At 44.5% G+C, this 21,580-nt stretch overlaps 3 protein-coding genes and 1 non-coding gene across 8 annotated transcripts in view; 2 read left to right on the top strand and 2 right to left on the bottom strand.

Moving 5' to 3' along the window:
- LOC6730961 overlaps window positions 1–20,838 on the top strand; it is a 37,357-nt gene extending 16,519 nt beyond the window's left edge. For 4 of the 5 annotated variants that reach the window (XM_039293651.2, XM_039293649.2, XM_039293645.2 and 1 more), the window contains exons 3-5: window positions 15,389–16,177; window positions 16,247–16,557; window positions 16,633–20,838. In XM_039293651.2, coding sequence (XP_039149585.1) covers window positions 15,406–16,177; window positions 16,247–16,557; window positions 16,633–18,612 — 3,063 coding nt within the window. In that variant the 5' untranslated portion in view covers window positions 15,389–15,405 and the 3' untranslated portion in view covers window positions 18,613–20,838. Of the gene's footprint in view, window positions 1–15,388; window positions 16,178–16,246; window positions 16,558–16,632 lie in introns of those variants that run through there. The other variant, XR_005544009.2, reaches the window with a different exon arrangement.
- Window positions 5,704–5,775, top strand: Trnaw-cca. Its single transcript has one exon. It is a non-coding gene; the product is annotated as a tRNA-Trp (tRNA).
- Window positions 12,913–13,667, bottom strand: LOC27209077 (C-type lectin 37Da). The gene is made up of 2 exons (XM_016184588.3): window positions 13,511–13,667; window positions 12,913–13,440 (listed from the first exon to the last, which is right to left on the bottom strand). The coding sequence occupies exons 1-2, from the start codon at window positions 13,596–13,598 to the stop codon at window positions 12,986–12,988; spliced, it is 543 nt and encodes a 180-aa protein (XP_016023423.1). The 5' UTR covers window positions 13,599–13,667; the 3' UTR covers window positions 12,913–12,985.
- Window positions 20,816–21,561, bottom strand: LOC6730959 (thioredoxin-like protein 4A). Its single transcript, XM_002078086.4, has 2 exons — window positions 21,369–21,561; window positions 20,816–21,273 (listed from the first exon to the last, which is right to left on the bottom strand). The coding sequence occupies exons 1-2, from the start codon at window positions 21,444–21,446 to the stop codon at window positions 20,923–20,925; spliced, it is 429 nt and encodes a 142-aa protein (XP_002078122.2). The 5' UTR covers window positions 21,447–21,561; the 3' UTR covers window positions 20,816–20,922.
- Window positions 21,562–21,580: the final 19 nt, after the last annotated feature.

Here is a 21,580-nt window from a genome sequence, read left to right as displayed (position 1 = left end):
ATTTTGTTCATATTTTGAAAGGAATTATTGTGTAGCTGTGTTTCACTTGAAAATGACCGCAATAATAATCCTTAACATTTCATATGCCAGATGAAAATACCACTTTCATTCATAGTGTGAAGTGAGCTCAAGATCATAATCTTAAAAGTGTAGAATTATGTCAGTTGGACTCAAAGTGTTATAAACTTGTACAAAATATGTTTTCTTTTGCAAACTCAAGAAGAGAGCTTCTCCTGCAGATGGAGGGGAAAATATGTGAGCTCAGCATAATGCATTTATGCAACCCAAAGCTTCTCTGAGAGTCCTTTTTATTTTTCGCCTGCCACAATGACACCCATACAGGTGCATTTGCTGGGCATTTTGCTGCCTTGATTGCAAAAGTGTCAAAGGTTGCGTATGACTTTTTTTTATTTGGTCGCCGAAGGCTGCGCGAAATGCGTTTATCCAAAACGGGAAATGTCACAAAATGGCTGGCATAAAGGGAAAATTGAGAGAATTGCAAAAAGCGTCCGTCAAGGTTGAGGGCGGTGAGGAAAATCGCCTTAAAGTGCACAACAAGGGATCGGAGGTGCGGTACAATGTGGGGTGAATTTAAGGACAATGGGGCCAGGCAACTTAATGTCAACAGCAGGCAGTTAATGATACTCATCATTATCGGGTACCCAGACCCAGAACCAGAGATCCAGAACGGCTTCTTATCCCACACAGAGTAGCACATTCATTTAAGCACGCGCACGTATACGCCCCGTTGGCCCGCCCTCGCAGCCAGATTACGTATACGCCCGAGTGTTTGTCAGCAGGCGGATCGGAGCAGGAGGTCCCAATGCTTAGTGACAAAAATATCGGAGCAGCCTTGGCTGAATGTGAACGTGTACGTGAATGTGGGTGTATGTTTGGGTGTGTGGGGGTGTGGCGGGGCGTGCACTTAAATCTGTTCTTGTTTCAAGTGCGCACGGAGCACGTTTTACCAACGGCTTCGGTTCATTTTAAGTGACGCTTACACGGCACGACATCACGGCCCCCTTTTCGCATTTTGCCTCCCCCGTGGCATTGCATAACTTGTTGCTTTAGTTTGCGCTTAACTTTGCTCTCAATGAATTTTATAGTTGCGCCTGCCATCCAGCCAACCAGCCAACATCCTGGCCACGCTCGTCCTTGCTTATATAAAGTCCTGTCTGTATCCGCCTGCCTGTTGCTGCTCCTGTCTCTTCTCGGGCCGTTGTGTGCATTTGGCTCTTAAATATTTAACAAGCGCAATTATTGAGTTCACTATGCCGAAAGCTTGGTTTGAATTAATTCCGAATGTTATGCAAAAATACTCGCTTGGCAACTTTTCGGGATAAATGGCCGATTGGGATCCGCAGATTCAAACTTTCGTTGCCATTTCAGAGAATCCAGAAAGTAAGACAACTTTACTGGTTTCGGATTTGCTGAAGAAAATTTAATTATGGCTTTGCAAACTGTTTTTAATGAGTTTTTCGCAGAAATTCTGGGAGAACTAAAAAAGCGTTGTATATATTCTTCGCATAAAGCTTTATATGAGCAGACACCTGGAAAGTGGGAAATTCTTTTTAAATCATTTCCAAAATAAACAATTCGAGTAGGCAAAGCACGAGAAAAATAAGCAGATCATCTTTATTCGCAAAAAAAACAATTATGCGGAAGGATATTTTTTTTCAAGTTCTACGTTGTTAAACGCGAACTTTTTAAGTAAGTTTTGTTATTATGTTTATGATGGTTTGCATACAATATTCATATTTCATTTTACAATTCGTTGCTTTTATACACTAGATTTTGTTCATGGTCAAATCACTCAATTAAACAATTAGCTCGTATTTACGATATATATTCTCTATTGATTTTACACCTGCTTCAAAGTGGATGGTGCGATATTCGATATTTTTCTATTCCCGCAGTTGTTGGTCAATTTAACACCCAGTTAAACTGAACCAATGAAATCCCTTTTTGGGCGCACACACTTTTTATCAAATTGCCACGACCGCCGTGTGACCCCTGCCCCAACTGACCTCCGACATCAATTTTTACACGTGCTGTCAATCAGTAGCCCCACCTCTGTCCAGTTGGCGTTCGCGCGTAACCTCAAACGCCGCCCACTGCCCTTTGACCTCCACCTCCACCTCGAATGGAAAACCCAGCTGTCAGCGAGCTTTTCCCTCTGATTTTGTGTGCTGCGAACGTCGGGTGCTAGGTGAGATCCCAGTGCCAGGTTAACTCCCAATGCCAGTGGCCACAATACCATAGAGTATTGAAGAAAGAGCAGGGTATATTAGCTCCTTCGATGTCTTAAATACAATAGCAACAATATTTTATTGGAATTTTCTTTAATAGATTAAAAGATTTTGGAATTGGTAATACAAAGATGATATATTCATATTTAAGATCAAGTAAATGGAGGGTACCACAATTCGTTGCACGGTACTTCCCCGCCTAGTTGTCGACCCTAATTTTATTTTCCCCTTTTTGGTGGCTGCCACGCACCAGCAACGTGCCAATTAATAATATTAATTTGTTGCCATTCGCTTGTAAATTTCTCGTATCGATTTTCAGCCGCTCAGCCGCCCCAAAATGAGCCCCAAAATTTATGCAAATTTATGCTGGCTAGGATCCGGCGAGTCCTTGGGCCAAAAAAAAAAAATTGAATGGGAACCCGAACCGAAAACGGCCCGCAGCCAACTGAGCAAACATAATTGTAACTATTTTATGGCCAGCTCGCCAAAAATTATGTTAAGCACGGGGCAGTAAAAACAGGCAGCAACGAGCCACCAACAAAATAACAACATCATCATTAACATCCGAGGCAGGAACAACAACAACGAGATGAAGAGCAAGCACAATGGTGGCATTTTAAAAATCTAATTAGCTGCTTCAATGGCGAAATTTAATTAAATAAGTTTGTGCAACTGCCGTCGATGCTGTAAAGTTAATTAAAAAAGAAGAACTGTTGACACATCCACACATGCAGGATGTGCGGTGTAAACAAGCGAAAGCGAAGGATGAAATCGGAAAAGTGGAAAAGCACCTTGGGAAATATTCCAGCCACTTAACCAAGTTGAGCCAAAGTTCTCAGCGTGCCGATGGGCAAAGTTATGAGTGCTTGACTTGGCTGCTAAATTGATTTGGATTATCAAAGACAAATTGGCTAGAAAGCGATGATTTATTTATCCACGAGTGGGCGCACATTTAACCATCCATAAAGCACACCTTGTCCCAACGATCCTACTTTTATTGCCACGCGAATATTTATAGATTTTCATAGTCGTATCTTATCTCTATTGGTGACTATCTTTTCGCCTATAAATTTCCATCGGAGCCATTAATGAAGTTTTATTTAAACAAACCACTTTTTATGCACTTGAGTTCGTGGTGTTAATTATTTGAAGTAATATAGCACGATTGCAATCGATTATTTACATTTTCTTAAATAATAAATTCCCTATTAGTATGCTTACTTCATTTACTCTTCAATTCGCTCCTTCCTTGCCAAGGACATGAAACTATACATTTGCATATGGGATGACTAACCAAAAGCTGACTAAATCGTAACTTCATTTAAGTCTGCTTGGTAAGAAGGACTTGGCGCAAGTGTTTCCCATTTTCCCATTTAGTTGTTGTTGCTTTTCACGCTCTGGCAGCCAGGATGTGCTAGACAGGATCCGTGCGATTTGGTTTTTCAGATTTTTGGGTGGCCGGGCAAAAGCTACATGCGTTGTCCTTAAACGAATTAGGTAGAGCTTATGCAGGAACTCCCAGTAGTCACTACTTAACTGAGCAAAAAACCCGGGCTGCCATTAACTCTCCGATTTTATGCGAGCTTATGTGTGTGTGTGTGTGCGTGTACTTGTGTTTTTGTGTTCATACTTGATTCCTGCTCCTGTTCGTCCTGTTCTCCGTCTCTCTTTGTGCTGCTGCTCACTTATTAATGAGTGCTCTCTCTGCCATCTCTGCCCCCTCCCGGCTCCCAAAACCCCAGCACTCCTCGTTTTACCCGCCACATTTGCACATTGCGCCAGGATGGCCTGCTCCACGTGGAGCTGCCAGGACGCCTACTTCGCTATCTGAGCGCCTGGCTGGCAATTCCATGCGCTTCTCACATACAAACAATCAGGATTGCGGAGGGGCACACGAATGGCATACACACACGCACACACTGCGCCACACAATTACAGACGGTGTTTTGAAAGGACGAGCTGGAAAAGCTTGCGTCTGAATTGAGAAAAAAACCTGAAAGGACGGGTCTGAAATAAGGAATCGAAGTAAGACATATCCTTTAAATAATATACAATAAACAGCTGATTATATCAGTTTAATTTCGAAAAAAGTCTTTAGCTTTGCTACTATATAGTTAAGATATTTAGGGAAATAGATTGCTTTTTATATTTTTAACCAGGGTATTCAAAAACTTACGACTAAGCTACTGAAGGCCAAACGAATATCTCGCTTTTTATTTAGTTTTACTTTTCGCCAGGCCCTTTTTGCCGCTCATTTTCCACAGAAATTTTCAAATGTGCAACTGTTGAGTATTTATTAGTGTGCCCCATAAGCATGAATGGTTTTGTGTGTGTGTGTGTGTGTGTGAGGGCAGGGGTCGTGGGTCAGGAGGTATGTTTCGGGTCTGGTGGGGTCTAGTACGGCGGACTCGTGTGGCTCCCCAGGGGATTTGCGCTTGAATACCATTATAGCGAATATATTCAAGTGCGCAGTGGAAAGTTCGGGGCGAACTAATCAAGAACCTATAAATAGGAGCCCAGTTCCCATGAATTCAGGTGTTTTCTGGTATTTCATGAACTCGGCGTACTGGAGATCTCAATCAGCTTTTAATGTTTATGTTTTTCGCCAGTGGCGAGTAAATTAAATATTCAAGAGCTTGAAATGTACGGCACAGAATCTGGAATCTTTAAAGAAATGATATTAAATAATTTTGCATGTGCCTGAACACTTGGAATATATGTTTTCTTAGCATGCTTACTCATGGTGATTGTGCTAATAGAACAAATTTTAATTAGCTTATCCATAGCCTAAGCAATTATATTAAGCAAGGAAACTATATTGTGATTTTACTGTAATGTGGCCAAGTCATTGTAGAATTTCGCAAATTGATTTTGGTTGGCTATTGCTTATTGCTGCTCCAAACAAGTTACCAGTGATCTAACTGCATGCAAAACCAGTTTCATATTATGACCTACCAAAGTCGCTAAAAGTTGGCTAAGCTGATAATTCTGCTGCACTAACACTGGCAGAGCAGTCGACGTCATGGGTGCTCTAATCTAATCTACGTTAATAGCGTTTATATTTATGATTTTATATTTATCAATACATAATGTAAAGAAGTAAAGAACAAACATATTATGTCATATATATTCCTTCAAGAAATTAAACACATAATCATCATATGCATTCTATATACATAATATATTAAGAAATTCTAGTGAATTGTGAATGGTATTATATTGGCTGAAGGCAAACACAAAGCCGAAAGCAACTTATTTTACGAGATAAACTAATATGCGGGTGGGTGGCAATTGGGGGGCGGTAAAAGTGAACGGACGCAATGACGTCGGCTGCAAACAACAACAACAACGACGGAAAAGTCGGTACACTTTATTTAGTAGGGTATTATTTTTAGGCACGCGAGTATTAGCAACAGAGCATTATATTTCTGTTTCGGGTGGCGTTTTTCACGTAGACTCCGTGGCGCAACGGTAGCGCGTCCGACTCCAGATCGGAAGGTTGCGTGTTCAAATCACGTCGGGGTCAGATCAGAAGTTTTTTTTGCACAACATTACTAATTCCTTGTAAACTGCAGGAAATGCCAAGTACATTGGATTAATATAGTAAATTGACTACTAATAGGAAACTGATCCCTATATTACTCTTTTCATTATTTTTTATAAATCATCAGATAATAACTAAACACTAAACCATTTTCAAATTAAGTAAATCAAGGACATTACTAATTTTTAATTTACCACGAATTGGTTTCGTTAACTTTGGCCCCATTACTGGGAATTCATTTCAGCTTCCTCTGCCAGCGAACGAATAAATCAAACCAATGTCACCAATTACTCGTCTATTTACAACTCAGTGGGCCGAAATGATCTCCCTGGTCCTCTGAGTCCCTGAATCTGTTAGGAAACCTTTTCATTTGATTTGCAAATAAATCTTTTCAATTCGCCTAAGTGACGCTTTTCAAAGCTAAAATAAGTTGATGCGCCCTATGCTAAGACTAGTTTTGTTTTTTGTCAATTAACCAGCGAAAAGTCAAAGCAGAAATCACTTAAAGTATTCAATTACAAAACGTAAAACAACGCAGCTCGAAATAAAAGAGATGAAACTGCTGGGAAAATAGGGGAAAATGCTGGAAAAATGCTGGGAAAATGGGAAAATCAAGGCGGAGGGTGGTCGGAGAACCAACAAAGCGAATGGAAAAGTGAAATGAAATAAAACTGCGGGACAAAATGAAAGGCAGTGCCAGACAGGGACGGAAATGGTGTGCGAGGGGAGCAGCGATTGCAGAAATAACTACAACAACAGGTGGCCCCCGCATATGTTGCCGTTTCGCTGACACCGTCCGCTAGGTGGCGTCTGCTGGCATTTACCTCCCTCAATTTATTTCGCCTGTCACTGTTTTTTCCACCCTCTCGCCCCTCTCCACGTCCACGCCGTGCGTCCTTGTGGATGGGCGTTGGCGTGGGCGTGGCCGGGTGCCTCTGGCCTTAGAATAAATATACACTACCCACTTGCCCCCCTCCGCAGTTTAAACAAATAATTGTTTTTTGGCCAGCCAACCAGCCATCCAACCACCCAGCTCGCTGCTGCACTTTTTTGCAAATAAAGCCAAAGTTGTTGCCGCAGTTTAATCTTTTTTCGTCGTCGTGATTTCAACTGCTGCAGGCTGGCGGATGCAGCTGCTCCAGGAGCGCGGGGCTAATGCAAACAGGTCAGGTGAATGGCATACAGTGGGGAAGTGGAGCCGAGCTGGCGGATCCTTGAAAGCATTGCCAGCCGGAGGGTTTCCCCAGCTTGACTTGTGCAGTATTAAAAGGGACACAATATTTGTTACATGACATTCAAACTGCTTACGATGAATGGGAAGTATTTTCAGTAGTCATTTCTTGTAAATTATTTAAAATAGTTGAAACTATATGTTGCTTGAACTCATAATTTAATGAGCTTCAAGTATCTTAAAAATATAGTGAGTGGTTATTTTCAGAGACTGTTATATAATGACAATCCACATTATCTGTTATAAACACGAGAATTTATCTCCTTTTTATTTGGCCCATTGTGCGCAGGGAAACAGTCAGTTGTTAACTCTGATTTAATGGCCACAATGCAATACCTGCCACTGCTTTGTGTGCGTGAGTGGGTCTGTGTGTGTGCTCGACCGAACATAACTGCTCTTCTTCCCCTTCAACCCACCTTGAGTTCTCCTGTAGCCCCTGCACCGCCACAACCTCAACCCTTTCGTATCTGTCGGGTTGGCCGTGCTCAACAGAAGTGGCTACGTGCTGTGTTTGCGGCGCTCGAGATCCATCCGGATACCTGATGCAGTCTGCTGCACTGTGCGGAAAAAAGAAACAATATTTAAATTAAATGTATAGTAACATTAAGTAAATAATATTTATATATGTAGTAAATTATATTTGCTGTAAGTCAATAGGCTTTATTAACGAGTTAGCACGTATAAATTGTAAAAGTTAAACCTCAGATTGTAAGAAATTTCCTTTTGGTGTACGATGCCCGGCAACTACGTGATGCGGTCCTTGTTGTGGGCTTTTAATGGGTTAATGGCGCCAGCTGCCGTCCCCGCCCCATTCATCCTGGCAATGTTGCAGCTTGGAGTGGCGAGAGCCATTGGCATTATGATAAATACACTTTCGGGGGCGGCCGCTGCAACTTCGGGGGCGAATGGACTTCTAAATTACTTGGTGGGCCAAAGTTTCGGACGCGTCCTGTGCCTTGTGTCCTGGCCCATGGCTATTGAATCAAAGCACATTTCCGGACAGCAATTTGCTCAATTGTGGCAAAAGTTTGCCGTCGTTTGCATAAAATGCTCGTTGCATCCTCGCTGTCGCTGGGCTGCAGGACAAAAAGTTGCAGGACCACAGAGAATGTGAGCTGCCTGCTGCAGACAATGCGCAATCTGTGCCAGGCACATGTCACAAGCACACAAACACTGAGCCGGGCACGTAGCAAGTTGTACTGTGTGCACTGTACAGTGACACCCCCGCCAACACACCGACACATGCATCGACACACAAAGACAAAGGCAAGGCGCAACAATGAGGCAGGCTGAGGATAATGGAGATGAAGCTGCCAGAAGACTGCACAGCGAGAAAACGAAGATGCCCTACATAGTAGCTAAGTGGTATATATGGACAACTTGTTGGATTCCTTAGGGATTGAAATCACAATATGAAAAGGTACCCAAAAATAAGCATTTCCGGTCAACTGTCATCCGGGTTCAAAATATATTCCTCTTTCCACAGTGCAGCAGCATTTTTTCGCAACTACTTTAACTTAATGCAGTATTGCGTTCTTTTCGTGTATAAACACAGCCGTAGCGAAACAAAAAACTTGAGGGCGCTGGGCGTTCTTGTGTGAGCGGTGGGCGTGGCAGGCAACTTTAATGGTGTCAGTAATTGTTAACTCAAGCGACGTTTATTTCCCGTGCATGTGTGCGTGTTTCAGTTGCATACTTTGTGGCGCTTTCATTATACTTCTTTGCTTGCCACTTTAACGCCGCTGTAAAGGATACAGATGGTACATATACGAACAAAAACCAACAGGAAGCACAAGTCAAGTGTCAGCTTGCAGGAAAGGAGCACTGAAGAGGGCTTTCCCCTTTAATGTCATTTGTTGTGGCGGAATGGCGGTGAAGTAAATTACGTATACGCCATGTGGCGGTCGTAGTGGTCGCAATATAAAGTGTGGCCCGCCGGGCATTTAATTGACACTTGACTTCACTGACACAAATGACACGCCATGCCGCATCTGATGGCCCTGGCAGCTGACCCAAAACCCCGCCAGCATTTGTCAATCCTGGTGTCAAAATTAAATGTCCGCTGCGTAAGGCTGCCTTCGCCGAATGCCGCCAACAGGATAACAACAGTCGTTATAAATTTGTCTAGACATCGCTGTCCACTCGCATGACAGGCGACCAACAGCACCCGCGCCACCCAAAGTGGCACAAAAGTCAGTCCTTGGACAGCCAGTGACATGGCTATTTGTGCGCTGTGGAGCGGGATAGGCGGGCCATTTGCGACTGCCACATAAAAACTGTTTTAAATTAGTTGTTAATTTAACTACTTTGGCCAAAGCCAGCTGCCAAAGTGGTTGACCATAGAAGACGCCTAATGGCGCTTTTTATGGTTTGGCTAGAATAATCATTGGCTTGGTGGACACTAAAAGGAAAGCTGTTTTATATCCTTTAGACCATATTAAAAATAGGGCAATTGGAAACTGTTCTAGCTTAACTAAACACCTAAAGAGCTTTGAAAGTACTCTTTAAAGTAGTGTTAATCCTTACTTCAAGGCTTAAATTTCTAGTGGAATTTAAATGAATTTAAAACTGAGTGATTATCCCACGAAATGGGCATAAAAGTAATTAAATGTAGCAATTCCTCTCCCTTTGCATTCTGATTCAGTTTCTCTGACTTTAATTCTGCCTAATCCCCATTGATTGCCATGGGTAAAATGGGTTTTGTGTGTGCTCAAGAGATATTCTACACAGTCAAAATTCAGAATGACATTTAGGTATTACTATTCAAGAATATTATGGAAAGACTTGCAATATATTCAATAAAGGACATCACTGATTCTATTACCACTGACTTTTGACTACAAATTGACTACATTTGGCGAATGAGTTTGATTTATGGAGAGGCCACCAGCAAGCACACACATTTTGCCGCATTATCTGTGGTCTTCCGAGTGATTAAGCAATAAATATACAAGTTGACAGTAAATTATTAACGTCGAAAATGGAGAAGTAGCTGGGGCTACGGGAGCAGCTTAGGGAACCCAAAGATCTAATCGCTGGTATCCAGGCCAGGACATCTTTTACCAAGGCCAGGCACGTAATCCTGGTAAATATTTGAGCAAATATTAGAAGTAGAACAAACTCAAAACGTGACACATTTAAGGGGGCGAAGTAATCGAATTTTCCCTTTTACCCAGGACAATTCCCACGGTCTGAGGGTGTGGGTGTCAAAAAAAAGGACCTTAAGTGCATAATTTGCGCTCGAATGAGTGGCAATAACCGGAATGCAATTCAAAAGTCATTTGTAAGCGCCACATAAGCCAGTGGGCGGGTTCAGGAGCGGAATTCAGGGCTCCGTCTGTCTGTTCCTGGGTTTCGGTTTCGGTTTCTGTGTCTGCGCCTGAGTTGGGATCATAAACGTAAAACGCTTAGCACTAAAGACAAAGGCAGCTCACACACACACCCATATACATTAATGTGGGCGAGGGGCGTGGCAGGACCAGGGGTTTTGGTAGAAGCAACAATGCCGCCAAATGAAACAGCAAACAGAAAAGAGCAGGCGCGGGACTGGGGAAAAAAACATGGCCATAACAATAAAAGCACAACAATAAGCAGTAACAACGAGGACAACATCACAGGGCTCTACTGCATGAGGTAACACACCCACACACACCCACAACACACAACACCAGTGCTGACATCCGAAAAAAAGCCACATCAAACATTTAAAACACCTGGAGGTATCTGAATGTTTGGCTAAAATAGAATTGCATACAATTGGTAGAACCAAAACACGTTTTTAGCACAACGCATTGTTCGCCATTTTTACATTAGATCCATTTTAAAATTGTGCTTTTAATGTTATTGAAATTATTATAACAATAGCAGGGAGTGCAATTTTAATTGAATTTTTAGTATTACCGGTTAAGTACTCCTGACATCCAAGTAGAAAAACAAAGGATATCTGTGTTAACTTCTATTATATCCTTGGAATCCTCTTATTGGTAGTGAGATCTGCAATTTGGTTAGTACAAAATTCCCGCCATGCGCTTCTCTGTCGGCTAAAAAGCCAAGCGGGCCGAACCAAACCGAAGGTGGCACCAGTACAGACGCTGGATCAGGATAAAGGAGCGGATGTGGGAGGCAGGCTCGTGGCCATGGCGCTGCCAAGTGTAGCAGATTAACGGAATGTTTGTTAAATGGCGCACGGCTGCGTTTCAGGAGCAGGAGTTCGTCGAGTGATGGCGGCAGCGAGCGGAGGTGGAGGGCAGGACTTTCTGTAGGCGCGGCTGTGGAATGCCATAATTCTCATTATTTGGGGCGACTGTGTGGCATTGTTTGGTCCCTTGGAGAAGACAAAGCAGACACTAATAAGGCAGCCAGACTCACAGAAACCACTTTCCATTTGTGCTCTCCCCATTTTAAAGCCTTCACTCTTAGTTTAAGCTCTTAAAATATTGAATTCTACAGCTTAGTGTGTGCATTTTAGCTAATTAAAAAATATATGAAATGGAGGCCAAGTTTAAGGATAACAAATCGAATCGAAAGAAGGCCACACATTTTTGCCATTGAGTATTTTCATTTGCCTAATGCTCCTTTAAGCCGCTTAGGTTGTTATATGTGGTCTCTTTTGTAAATATACATATACACTCTCAAGTTGCTCAACGAAACTTCCTGATGACAATGATGGACATTTAAGAAGGGGTTTATTGGGTGTTAAGAAATCAATGGCACGAAATCAATTTCATCAATAAATCACCAGTCATTCCATTTGAACAGAGTCGAAAAGGGACTTGCTCTTGTTTTTCGAGTGAATTATGTTACTTTGAAAGAAGTAAATCCCAAATCGAACGGATCTATCTATCTATGAAAAATGTTCTAATATATTTCCAGTACTTTAATCATAATCATAACTCGATTTTCGCTTCACAGGACTAAGGACTTTAAAAGTGAACAAATTGAGCAATCCAGGCTGTTCTTTTAAGCTGATTCTATTTAAACATTGGCTTCTGTATTTACGGCATACGCCTCAATGCACATGAATGATTTCATTTTTGGCTGACTGACGGTGAAGTCAAATCGAGGTGGCCCAAAATCTGACAAAGGCATTCTTGTATAAGCTTATATATTTGTACACAATTTCAATTGATTTGCCGTCAATTTCATTTGCCAAAGTAAAAATACGAGAGTCCCAAAAATAAGGCAGATACACTTTTGCGTATGTACACATATGCATATATAGGCCAGACTCGCCCCGGGCATGATGAATTATTATTTTCCCCTTGTGCTCCCGCCAGCGCACTCCTCTCACGCATTACGCATACGCACCGTGTACTCAAAACCAAGCCGAGGCCGCCTGTCAGCATGTTTGTCCGTTGTTCGCTGTCCATTTGTCCACTGGCCCAGCCACAATCATTCATCATGCAGCAACAACAAGGCGCAACAAGCAACACATTGTTCTTGTTGTTGGTTGCCTGGTCGGTCGCCAGCTTGAGCCCCCATTTTCCGCTCATTTTCCATCCTATCCCATAGCCATCACTCCCCCCGAAATACGCCCACTTTGACATCGATATGGCGTTGATACACACGTTCATCGAACGGACATTGTTAATGTGTTCTACGTATATTGTTTGCCCAGCTCATTCCATCCTTTGGCCCACGCACACCCACGCGTATTTGAACTAAGCCAAAGGCAATTATACTTGCCTGGCAGCAGGACCCATTCCCTAGTGTGCTAATCCATCAACAGGACTCCACGGGAGCTTCAACACTTTGTCTTCTTTTGGAGAAGCAGGATCTGAGGAGCATTTGTACGTGCTCCATTGTGTGCCAAACGGAAGCTGCAACTTATTAGAAGTATTTAATAACTTAGAAGAACAAATTATCCTTTAAGGATAAGTCTGATTTGGATAATTCAAATTTTTATTTCAAAGACATTTTGCAAAGTATGTTGGAACGTTAGATGGATTATTACACAATGGATTACCACACAATAAATGAAACTGTTTTTGGCTGCGGTGCCCTGCAAATATAACCTGTCTTAAAGGTGCATATCCTGTCATTCAGTCCCATTTTGACTTCCGGGTGCAATGGTTTGTATTCAACGCAGTGCTCCTCATTTTTAGCATTATTTGGCTCATTATTACACCACAAATCCGAAGCCACGGGCTGACCAGTTGAAAACCACACAAAAGAGTCCTGCTTGGCCAAGTCGGTGCCAGCAGTCCAATAAGTCGTATCCATTTCCTTATCAACAAGGTATTGATATATCAGCTTCTGCTCCTTCCGGTCTTCAAATGCGACCAAGTCAGAGTTCATTTGGCGACAAGCCTCGAAGGCATCATACCAGTTTCTATGAACCTTATTTTCAATAAAGTAATACCTATCTCCGATCTTGACGAATGGTGCTGTGGGTGTATTCAGATATGAAGCAACACCTAGTTTAAAGATACACAAATTTACTCTTTAGAACTAACAATTGGTAAATAGAATTGAATTGAGACCCACCTTCAATAATACTAGTGGATATTTGGTAGGCCGCAGACAGGGAAATTATGGCCAGAAAGGCACTGAGTGCAGTTAGCTTAGTAACCATTGTTAAAGACTGTTTTGATAATTGTTGAACAGTGCCCTTTTATATAAATTTCTTGATTCTTGACAACAGATACTTTAAGTACTTAAAAAAGATAAGGTAAATGATAAGCGATTCAACAGCTTAAGCATTTCACTTTTTCAACTGAAATTATTATTTATTTTACAATATTATCGATGGGCAAACAAAGAGATTCACATTTCCGTTAAGGTTATAAGATATAATGAACAACCTAATTCAAGATAGGAGACAAATTTCGCTGCCATTAGCGGAATTCAAATATAATTGCCCGGGAAAAGAATCCGCCAACTGGGGGGCCATTAAAAATCACTCCAAACTGCTTAGACTGCAAATTGTGTTTTACATTTTTTTGCCTCATTATTTGCACGGAAGTTGGACACGAATTATGGCCAATGTATAATAGCCATTAAAACTTTCTTGTTTGCCCACCAACGTGAAGGATGGAAAGGCGGGAAATGGAAATGGCAGTGGCAATGGCAATGGCAATGGGAAATGGAAAATGAAAAACCAAACCGAAAAATGCCAAGGTGCAGGAGCTTGAGGTGGAACACGAGAGTTAGACGAAAACTTTTGCAATAATCATTTCGCTCCCTGACTGACTGCCGCTGTCCTTGGCAGGACACAAAAGCGCTGGCAGGACACACAAAACGCTGTGTAAAACAAAAATACGAAAAATCCTGTGGAAGGAAAGAACAGCTCAGATAGAAAAATTCAGCTGAGCGGAGCTCCGCAATTGCGCGACTGTCAATACAAAACGAACAATTGCTGGATGGTGTCTCCAAGGGGAGGGGCGAAGCTGGATGGCCAGGAGCTGACCAACTAGCTGCCAATGACAATGTATAATGGCCACACACTCACACCCACACGAAGGCAACAGGCTGCAGTGTCCTTCTGAATTATTGAGCGTGCAACTTGTTGAAAATCCAAGGATACCGACGAAAGGGGAAGCTGCGGGCAAAGGCAACTTCAGTCTTAGTTGTGTGTGTGTGTGGGTGGGCGTGGGTGGCACCTTAATTTACTCATTTCAACGAAATGTTAAAAATTTACCAAGTTATTTGCCCACGGGAATGCCTGCCTAGCGCAAGGGTAGCCGGAAAAGCGCTGAAAACAATTAAAAAGTTTGAGGCGGTAGCCAAGAATGCGCCAAGAAATGTGGATGGATTTATGGCGTCCTAATGGGTTGAGGATGGCATTCCCAAGCGGAGAGAGGTGCTGGCGCGTGGTGGAGAATATTTCAAAGGGTGTCCTTGGAAATCAATAATGCTTTGCCATTTATTTTGTTGCACTTTCAATTTCCTTTCATCAATCAGTGGAATTCTTGGTTTCATACAAGCAGGAAACGAGAAGAGTAGCTGAGTGTAAACGTCCGAAGTTTTATATCTCATCATCCCAATTTAATAGAATTTCAAGGGCAATAAATCTTCAGGACTCTATTTTTACTTGATTATTTAGCTCCCACAAGTGGAGATCCGTTCATTTCATTGGCCATTTGCAACATCAGCTCACCGCTGGCTGGAATGGCAGTCACGTCGATACTGTATGGCCAATTTGTTCGTGACCAACAGTTTCATGGGCAGTTAGCCACGTCCAGCGGAGGAGCATAAAGCTGCCGCAGTTTGCTCGTCAAATGCGCGGAGATGTGGCAAGTAGTTGCAGAGAATGGTTCGGTGAAGTTGTGAGCTGAACAATGTACAGCGGTTTTTATTCTTAGACTAAGAATTTAAGAAGACATGCTTTAAATAGATATCCCGTTTTATATCTTCTGCTTGCAGAAAATGTCTTTATAGAGATGGCCAAACTTTCACGACGTGCCTCGTCGTCTGCAGCAACGCCCTCCACAGCAAGAACAGCAACTACTGCAACAACTGGCTCCACATCACTCAATCCAAGTCATGCCACGCAGCAAGCAGAGGAGCAGCAGGATCATAAGGAACAGCAACGGCTCACACGTCGTGCCGCCAGCAACAGCCATCGAGTCCAGGCAGCGGCTCTCATTGACACGAGTCCTGATGTCCTGCATGAGAATCCACCGCCATCACCGACACCGGCGGCGCTTTCGAACAGCAGCAGCAGCAGTAACAGCAGCTACAACAGCAACACTGCCACGCCCACAGCACCCGCCCATGCCCACGTTACGGCCACGCCCTATATGCCGCTACTGCCGCCGGGCGAGCGGAATCTGACGGAGGCGGAAAACGCAGCGGAGCGGGCCAGGATACGGGAGGAGTTCTTTGCCACGTACGACGTGATGACGGGCGTTAGGATCGCCGCCACTTTGGGCGGCTTCTTCGGTCTGATGGTGTTCTTAATCGTTTGGAAGAGTCGCAGCAGCAGCAACGAGACGATGAAGGTGCTCAAGGATCCCAAAATGGCTGCCGTAGCGGCTGTGTGCATGCAGGAGGAGGAGGAGCGCGAAATCCACGACGCCATCGTGGCCACGGGCATGTCCATTTATCCGGATGAGTACGATGCAATGGTCTACCGTCGGCAGCGGATGCTCTCACTGGGCAATGTGAGTGCTCCACCGCTGCTGAATCGTGGATACCGATGTGGTTCGATGGGTAAGTCCTTTAAAATGGATAACATTTTCCAGTACGTGGTTTCAACGAAGTGAAATGCCTTCATTTCAGGTGGCGTTGGTGTGGGCGTTCCAGTGGGCTATAGTTACCTACTGGAGCCACCGCGTCGCTTCTCCTATTCCTCAATGTCCGGCGCAGGAGGTCATGTGGGACGTCGCAAGAGTGGCTCGGAGTCGTCACGCATCTTCAGCAACTATCCAATGGGCGGCAGCTTTGGCACGGACGACTATTTCGTAGAGACGGAGGACGAACTGGATGCGGAAGAGTACATGCAGCCAGGTGCCGCGGATGAACCGAATCACCAGCACCAGCGAACGGATTCTACGCGCAGCAAGCCGGGATTTCTGTCCGTACCGATGGCGGTGAGTGAAAATGGAGCGGTTCGACCTCTCCGGAATGAAACCACACTGAAATGAATCCGTCTTATAACCCAACAGGGTCAGGACTCGCGGCGGAGCAGTGCCATGACCTGCTGCAGTACCGATAGCTCCTACCTAGAGCGGCGCACGTCTGCCTACATGGGCGGTTGCATGGGCAACCTGCCGCCCACGCTGCAACGGAAGCTGTCGACTGCCTCGCGTACATCGAGCATCGAGAACTGGGACTACTACTACCCGGACATTCAGGTGATACAGCCGACGCCCAAGGCCTCGCCATGTCCCTCGGAGCGCAGTGTCCACGAAGGATCGGGATCGGGTTCTGCGAATGGATCGCGGACCTCCAATCTCAGTGCATCCAATGTCAAGCGGAAGCACAGCATCGTGTCCTATGATCCGCACAGTGCTCAGGCGGGCCGGAAGCAGCAGATCCACTCGATCAGCGCGGACACTGTGGACGTGTATCCGTACAACCAGGAGAGCTCCGTGGACCTGGCCTTGGCTCTGCCACTTCCCAAGCCCGTGCAGTCTGCCCCGCCCACCAGTGCTCACCAGGCGTTCCACTTCTGCGACTCGCCATCCGAGGAGCTGCGTCTGGGTGTCCGGCGGAAGCTCACGCTGGTGGAGCTGCAGCGCAACGAGAGCAACAACAACAGCTTTCCGTACACGGCCAATGCAGCGGTTCCGGCCGGAGCGGCGGTCACCGCAGCTAGCTCCAGTAGTATCAGCGTGGACAGCACTCCGGTAAGTCTGGAGCGTTTAAATGGTGCGGGGAGCTGCGGAAGCGCCAGCCTGGCCACCATTTCCGTGTCCAACAAACTGCCGCCGCTGGGGAATAACAATCCGGAGAAGCGAGCGCCGCTGGCCTCACTAAGTTCCTTCAAGATCTCCTCGCTGGAGTGTCCTGACTCCGAGCTGCGCTCTCTGGACGAGGACTCTGTCTTTGGGCTGGAGAGTCCGGCGGACACGGATGATGACATGCAGCAGCTCAGCAGCGACAGCGAGGAGCAGGAGGCTGCAGCCCAGGCTGCCCAAGCACAGGCCGCCTCAATCCGGGCTAGTGGGGAGACCAAGCCCAATCCCGTGCTGCATGCCGTGCCAGTAAAACGAATGAGCCTGAGTGCGGTGCCCTCTGCGGGATTGACGAGCGCTGCCTTGACTAGTGGTGGTGGAGGAGCACGGCCCCGGAGACCACTGCTCCAGCGACATCGCACCATCAGCGTGACTTCCAGTGACCGAGTGGCTCTCATCAATCAGCCTCTGCAACAGTTCCACATGGGCTTGCCCATTCAGTCGGAGGCGCCTCCGCTGGAAACCCACTTTGGAGCAGTGGTGAGCCAGAGTCCCCCCAGACGGGGACCTCTGCTGCAGCAGTACAGCGATCCGCAGACGACGACGACGACTACAACGACCACCACCACGGAGGAGGACACCTGCTCCACCCTGAATACAGAGCTGGGGTTGGTGGAGGCGTCTGGAGTTACTCTCGGCGGTGCGGAGTCTGCCACACACACGCAGTACAGCAGCCTCAATACGGTAATCAGCATGGGTCGGTCCACGCCCAGTCCCGTTCCCGTTTCTGTTCCTGGTCTAACCACCCGGATGGACAATAATGCCACCACTCAAGTCACACAGCAGCCAGCTCAACTGCCAACGAACGCCATCCGGCTGGTGCACGATCCCTGCCCCTCGTCCGTGTCCGACTCGGTGATAGCCACCCGGCAGCAGAGCATCTGTGTGCCCGCCTCCCTCAAGGATCTGATCCTGCGCAAGGGATCGGGACCGGGTCCCGCTACTGTTCCCACCAGCGGTATCAGTCGGAGTGCCGCCAATCTGAGCTGCGAAGCTGGAGTCACAGCGACTGCAACGCCCGCCGTCATGCTAGAGCTTCCCCTGATCCGGCTGCCTAACGAGGACAACGAGGAGCAGCAGGAGCATCGGGCCCACTTGATACGGGACGACGGTGGCTTGGACGGCGAAAAGCGCGATCCCAGCCTGCCCGGCACTTCCAGAAAATGGTCCAAGGAGACACTCTTCTAGCCCAGCTGGTTTCCACTGCTCCAACAAAGGCAGTTCCCTGGGCCGGGCCACTAATTAAGAGCTTAGCAACTGACTTTGTACGTATGGTGATGGGAGCTACGGTGAAAACTTCCCTAAGAAGGACATGGACTCATTACTTCTTTAAGTACTTCGAAGGAGTTTAAAAAATGTTAGTTTCGATAAAAAAAGTTTTTTAAATGGAAACCGAGTATTCAAAACATCCTTTTTCAGGGAAGTTTTCACTGTAACTCAGGTTGTCGCCTGGTCTGGCAACCAACTTCCTGGGTTGCTCGAGATCCGGAACCCGGAACTATGAAACGCGAGTATTGATGAGTATTTAGGTATAGGTAAGGAGGATTAGATTAAGCGCATTTAGTCAAAACATAAGATAGTTCGGTCTGGCACACGGAGTCACAGTACAGTAGTACATGCCTACTAATCATGCACAGACCGATCGGGAGCAGGAAGTGGGTAATGAACAACAACGTATTCGTACTTAGAGACTGTTGTCTATTATTGTTAATAGAACTCTAAAAGTTAAGTAGTGATACTCGGATTTATTTTTCACACTTTATCTGTAAAACAAAAGTGCAGGCGTACGAATATATATATTTGTATGCGGCGCCATACTGAAGAGAAAGTTTATACATATATTTCTATAGATATATCGCCAGTCGCCACCATATATCGGTCTTTCTATCTCTATCTATAGCTCTCCCTCTTACGGAATGAAAACTCTTCTAGTGTCTTAACCAGCAGCCAAATACTTAAAGTATTGTAATTTAGAAATTTTATAGAGTGCACCGCAACTTCGCATCGAATCGAGCGATGTCATGTTATCCTTGCAACAAAAGTACTCTGACAGAAGACCTTAAGGACCTCGAGGGGTCCGCCCGAAGATGCCTAAATGTCCTTAACGCGTAGCTAGACAAAAGGTGCCGACTTTCCAGGAACATTTTCGCATTTCCCCACTCCTGCTTGTTTGAAAACGAATTGTTGTTGGATATATAATAGAGTTGTTGTCAGAATATAAAGTTAGAAAGCGAATATAGAAAAATGACGAACATGTATGTAAACAATTTCCTAACTCATCCCACCTACGCATCTCTATTTTTCTATGAAAAGCTAAAGCCAAGGGAAGGGAAATGAATCAAATAACACGGATTACTCAAATCAAAATACATAATTAGTGGTCGAAAGGCGAGATAATATGATAGAGCTGCATTTTGAGGTGCCCCAGCCCCCAGAGACTTTCTCACACGCCTGAGCCTCAGCCTGAGCCTGATTTGTACCTATCCTATGCATAAGTATATATTTATATACACCACACATGTATAAATCGAGCCCTATTTGAATATTTTTTAATACTAGTAAGTATTTTGTACGACGAGATCAACTCGAAAGGCGCCTAGGAAGTGGAAATGGTATATCAAAAGGAAAATCCCCGAAACACAAACATTTAATTGTTGGTTATATGCTGAAGAACGTAAGCGTAAATGAAAATTCGTAAATGAAAATATTGTAATTGTAGCGTTGATTTGTTTCAAATGAGCAAACATATACATATAACTAATAACGTAGATAAATATACATACCTATATTTAATGAAACCAATGAGCAAACCTAACTTGTGTAAGTCAAAGAGTAGCGGAACCAATTGTTAAACCTAAGCATAATAAATCTGTAATAAAACTGAGCTGTTGTATTAAATGAACAATAACAATGTTGAAGACAAAGTTTGGATATCGGCGCCAATGCGTAGGCCATTCAATTTGTGAACTTCGAAAGTACTTAGTGTTTTTACTAGAAAAGACTTCTTTCCTTTTCCCGCGAATGTTTCGTTGCGATATTTTCTTTTATACTTTTGTACTAACGCCCCCCTTTCCATGGTCCGACCTAATTTCCATAATGTTTATGAACTCGATCGATGTCTATATGTACCTCTAGCTAAACTCAAAGCATAATTGATCAAATTGGTAAATGAAAGCAATTCGAAATTAAAACGAATATGTGTACTACTAACGCGCAAATACAAGAATTATTAATGCAAGTTTACTTTAAAGAACGGATTAAAATTTTTAAAAGTATGAGCTATTAAAGAACAAACTTAGTTAAATGTTATATATGAAAAACCAAGAAATTGATGTACATGTTAGCGATATTAATGAGAAATGTGACAAGTGAAAAATAAACCAGAAGAAAATACATATACACAAGTTGCCAAGAGACAGCCGCTTCTATTTGGGATCATCAATTTGTTACGCCAAAATGGGATACATTAAACTAAGTCGGCGGGGTACGCGACCCACCTTAGTATCTGTACTTGGTGGAATAATCCTTGGGCGAGACCACCAGACCACGGCCCTTACGGGCTCCTCGGTACACCGTTTCCACGATGTCGATCATCTCTTGCTTGTCCTCCAGTGGCCAGTTGATTTTGTTGTTGTTGCCCGTGCCCAAATCGATCATGATGTGCTTGTTGCGGAAGAAGAACATCACCGTGCAGGGATCGTACAACTCGTACATCTTGTTGAAGTCCGGCACCTCGGTGATGTCCACCAAATAGATGACGGCGAAGTTCTTCACTTTCTCGGCGATGCTGTACATGACCTCATCCATTTTCATGCAGGCGGGGTCCCAATCGTGACCGAAACGTATTACCTGGAAGGGAATCAGTGCTGGTTACTCATGTCTGATAGGCGACCAAGTGGTGCTCCACGGAGCAGTATCTTTTTAACCCGACTCCGATTACTCACAACTACGCGGTCCTCCTCGGAAAGAATGGCCTGGTCCACCTGCCAGCCATTGTGCAAATGAGGGAGCATATACGACATCCTGGCGCGTTTTTATTTCAAGTTACCGCAGAAAAATTAAAACATAAACAAAGTCTCACAAAATAGTGATGTACTAACAACAATAGTTGTGCATTATCGATTACATATCGATGACAGCTGCCAGCGGAAACGCA

The sequence above is a fragment of the Drosophila simulans genome, chromosome 2L (assembly GCF_016746395.2).
Source record: "Drosophila simulans strain w501 chromosome 2L, Prin_Dsim_3.1, whole genome shotgun sequence".
Lineage (NCBI taxonomy): Eukaryota > Metazoa > Arthropoda > Insecta > Diptera > Drosophilidae > Drosophila > Drosophila simulans.
Note: the sequence above shows the minus strand (reverse complement) of the source record. Positions and strands in the feature narration are given on the sequence as shown.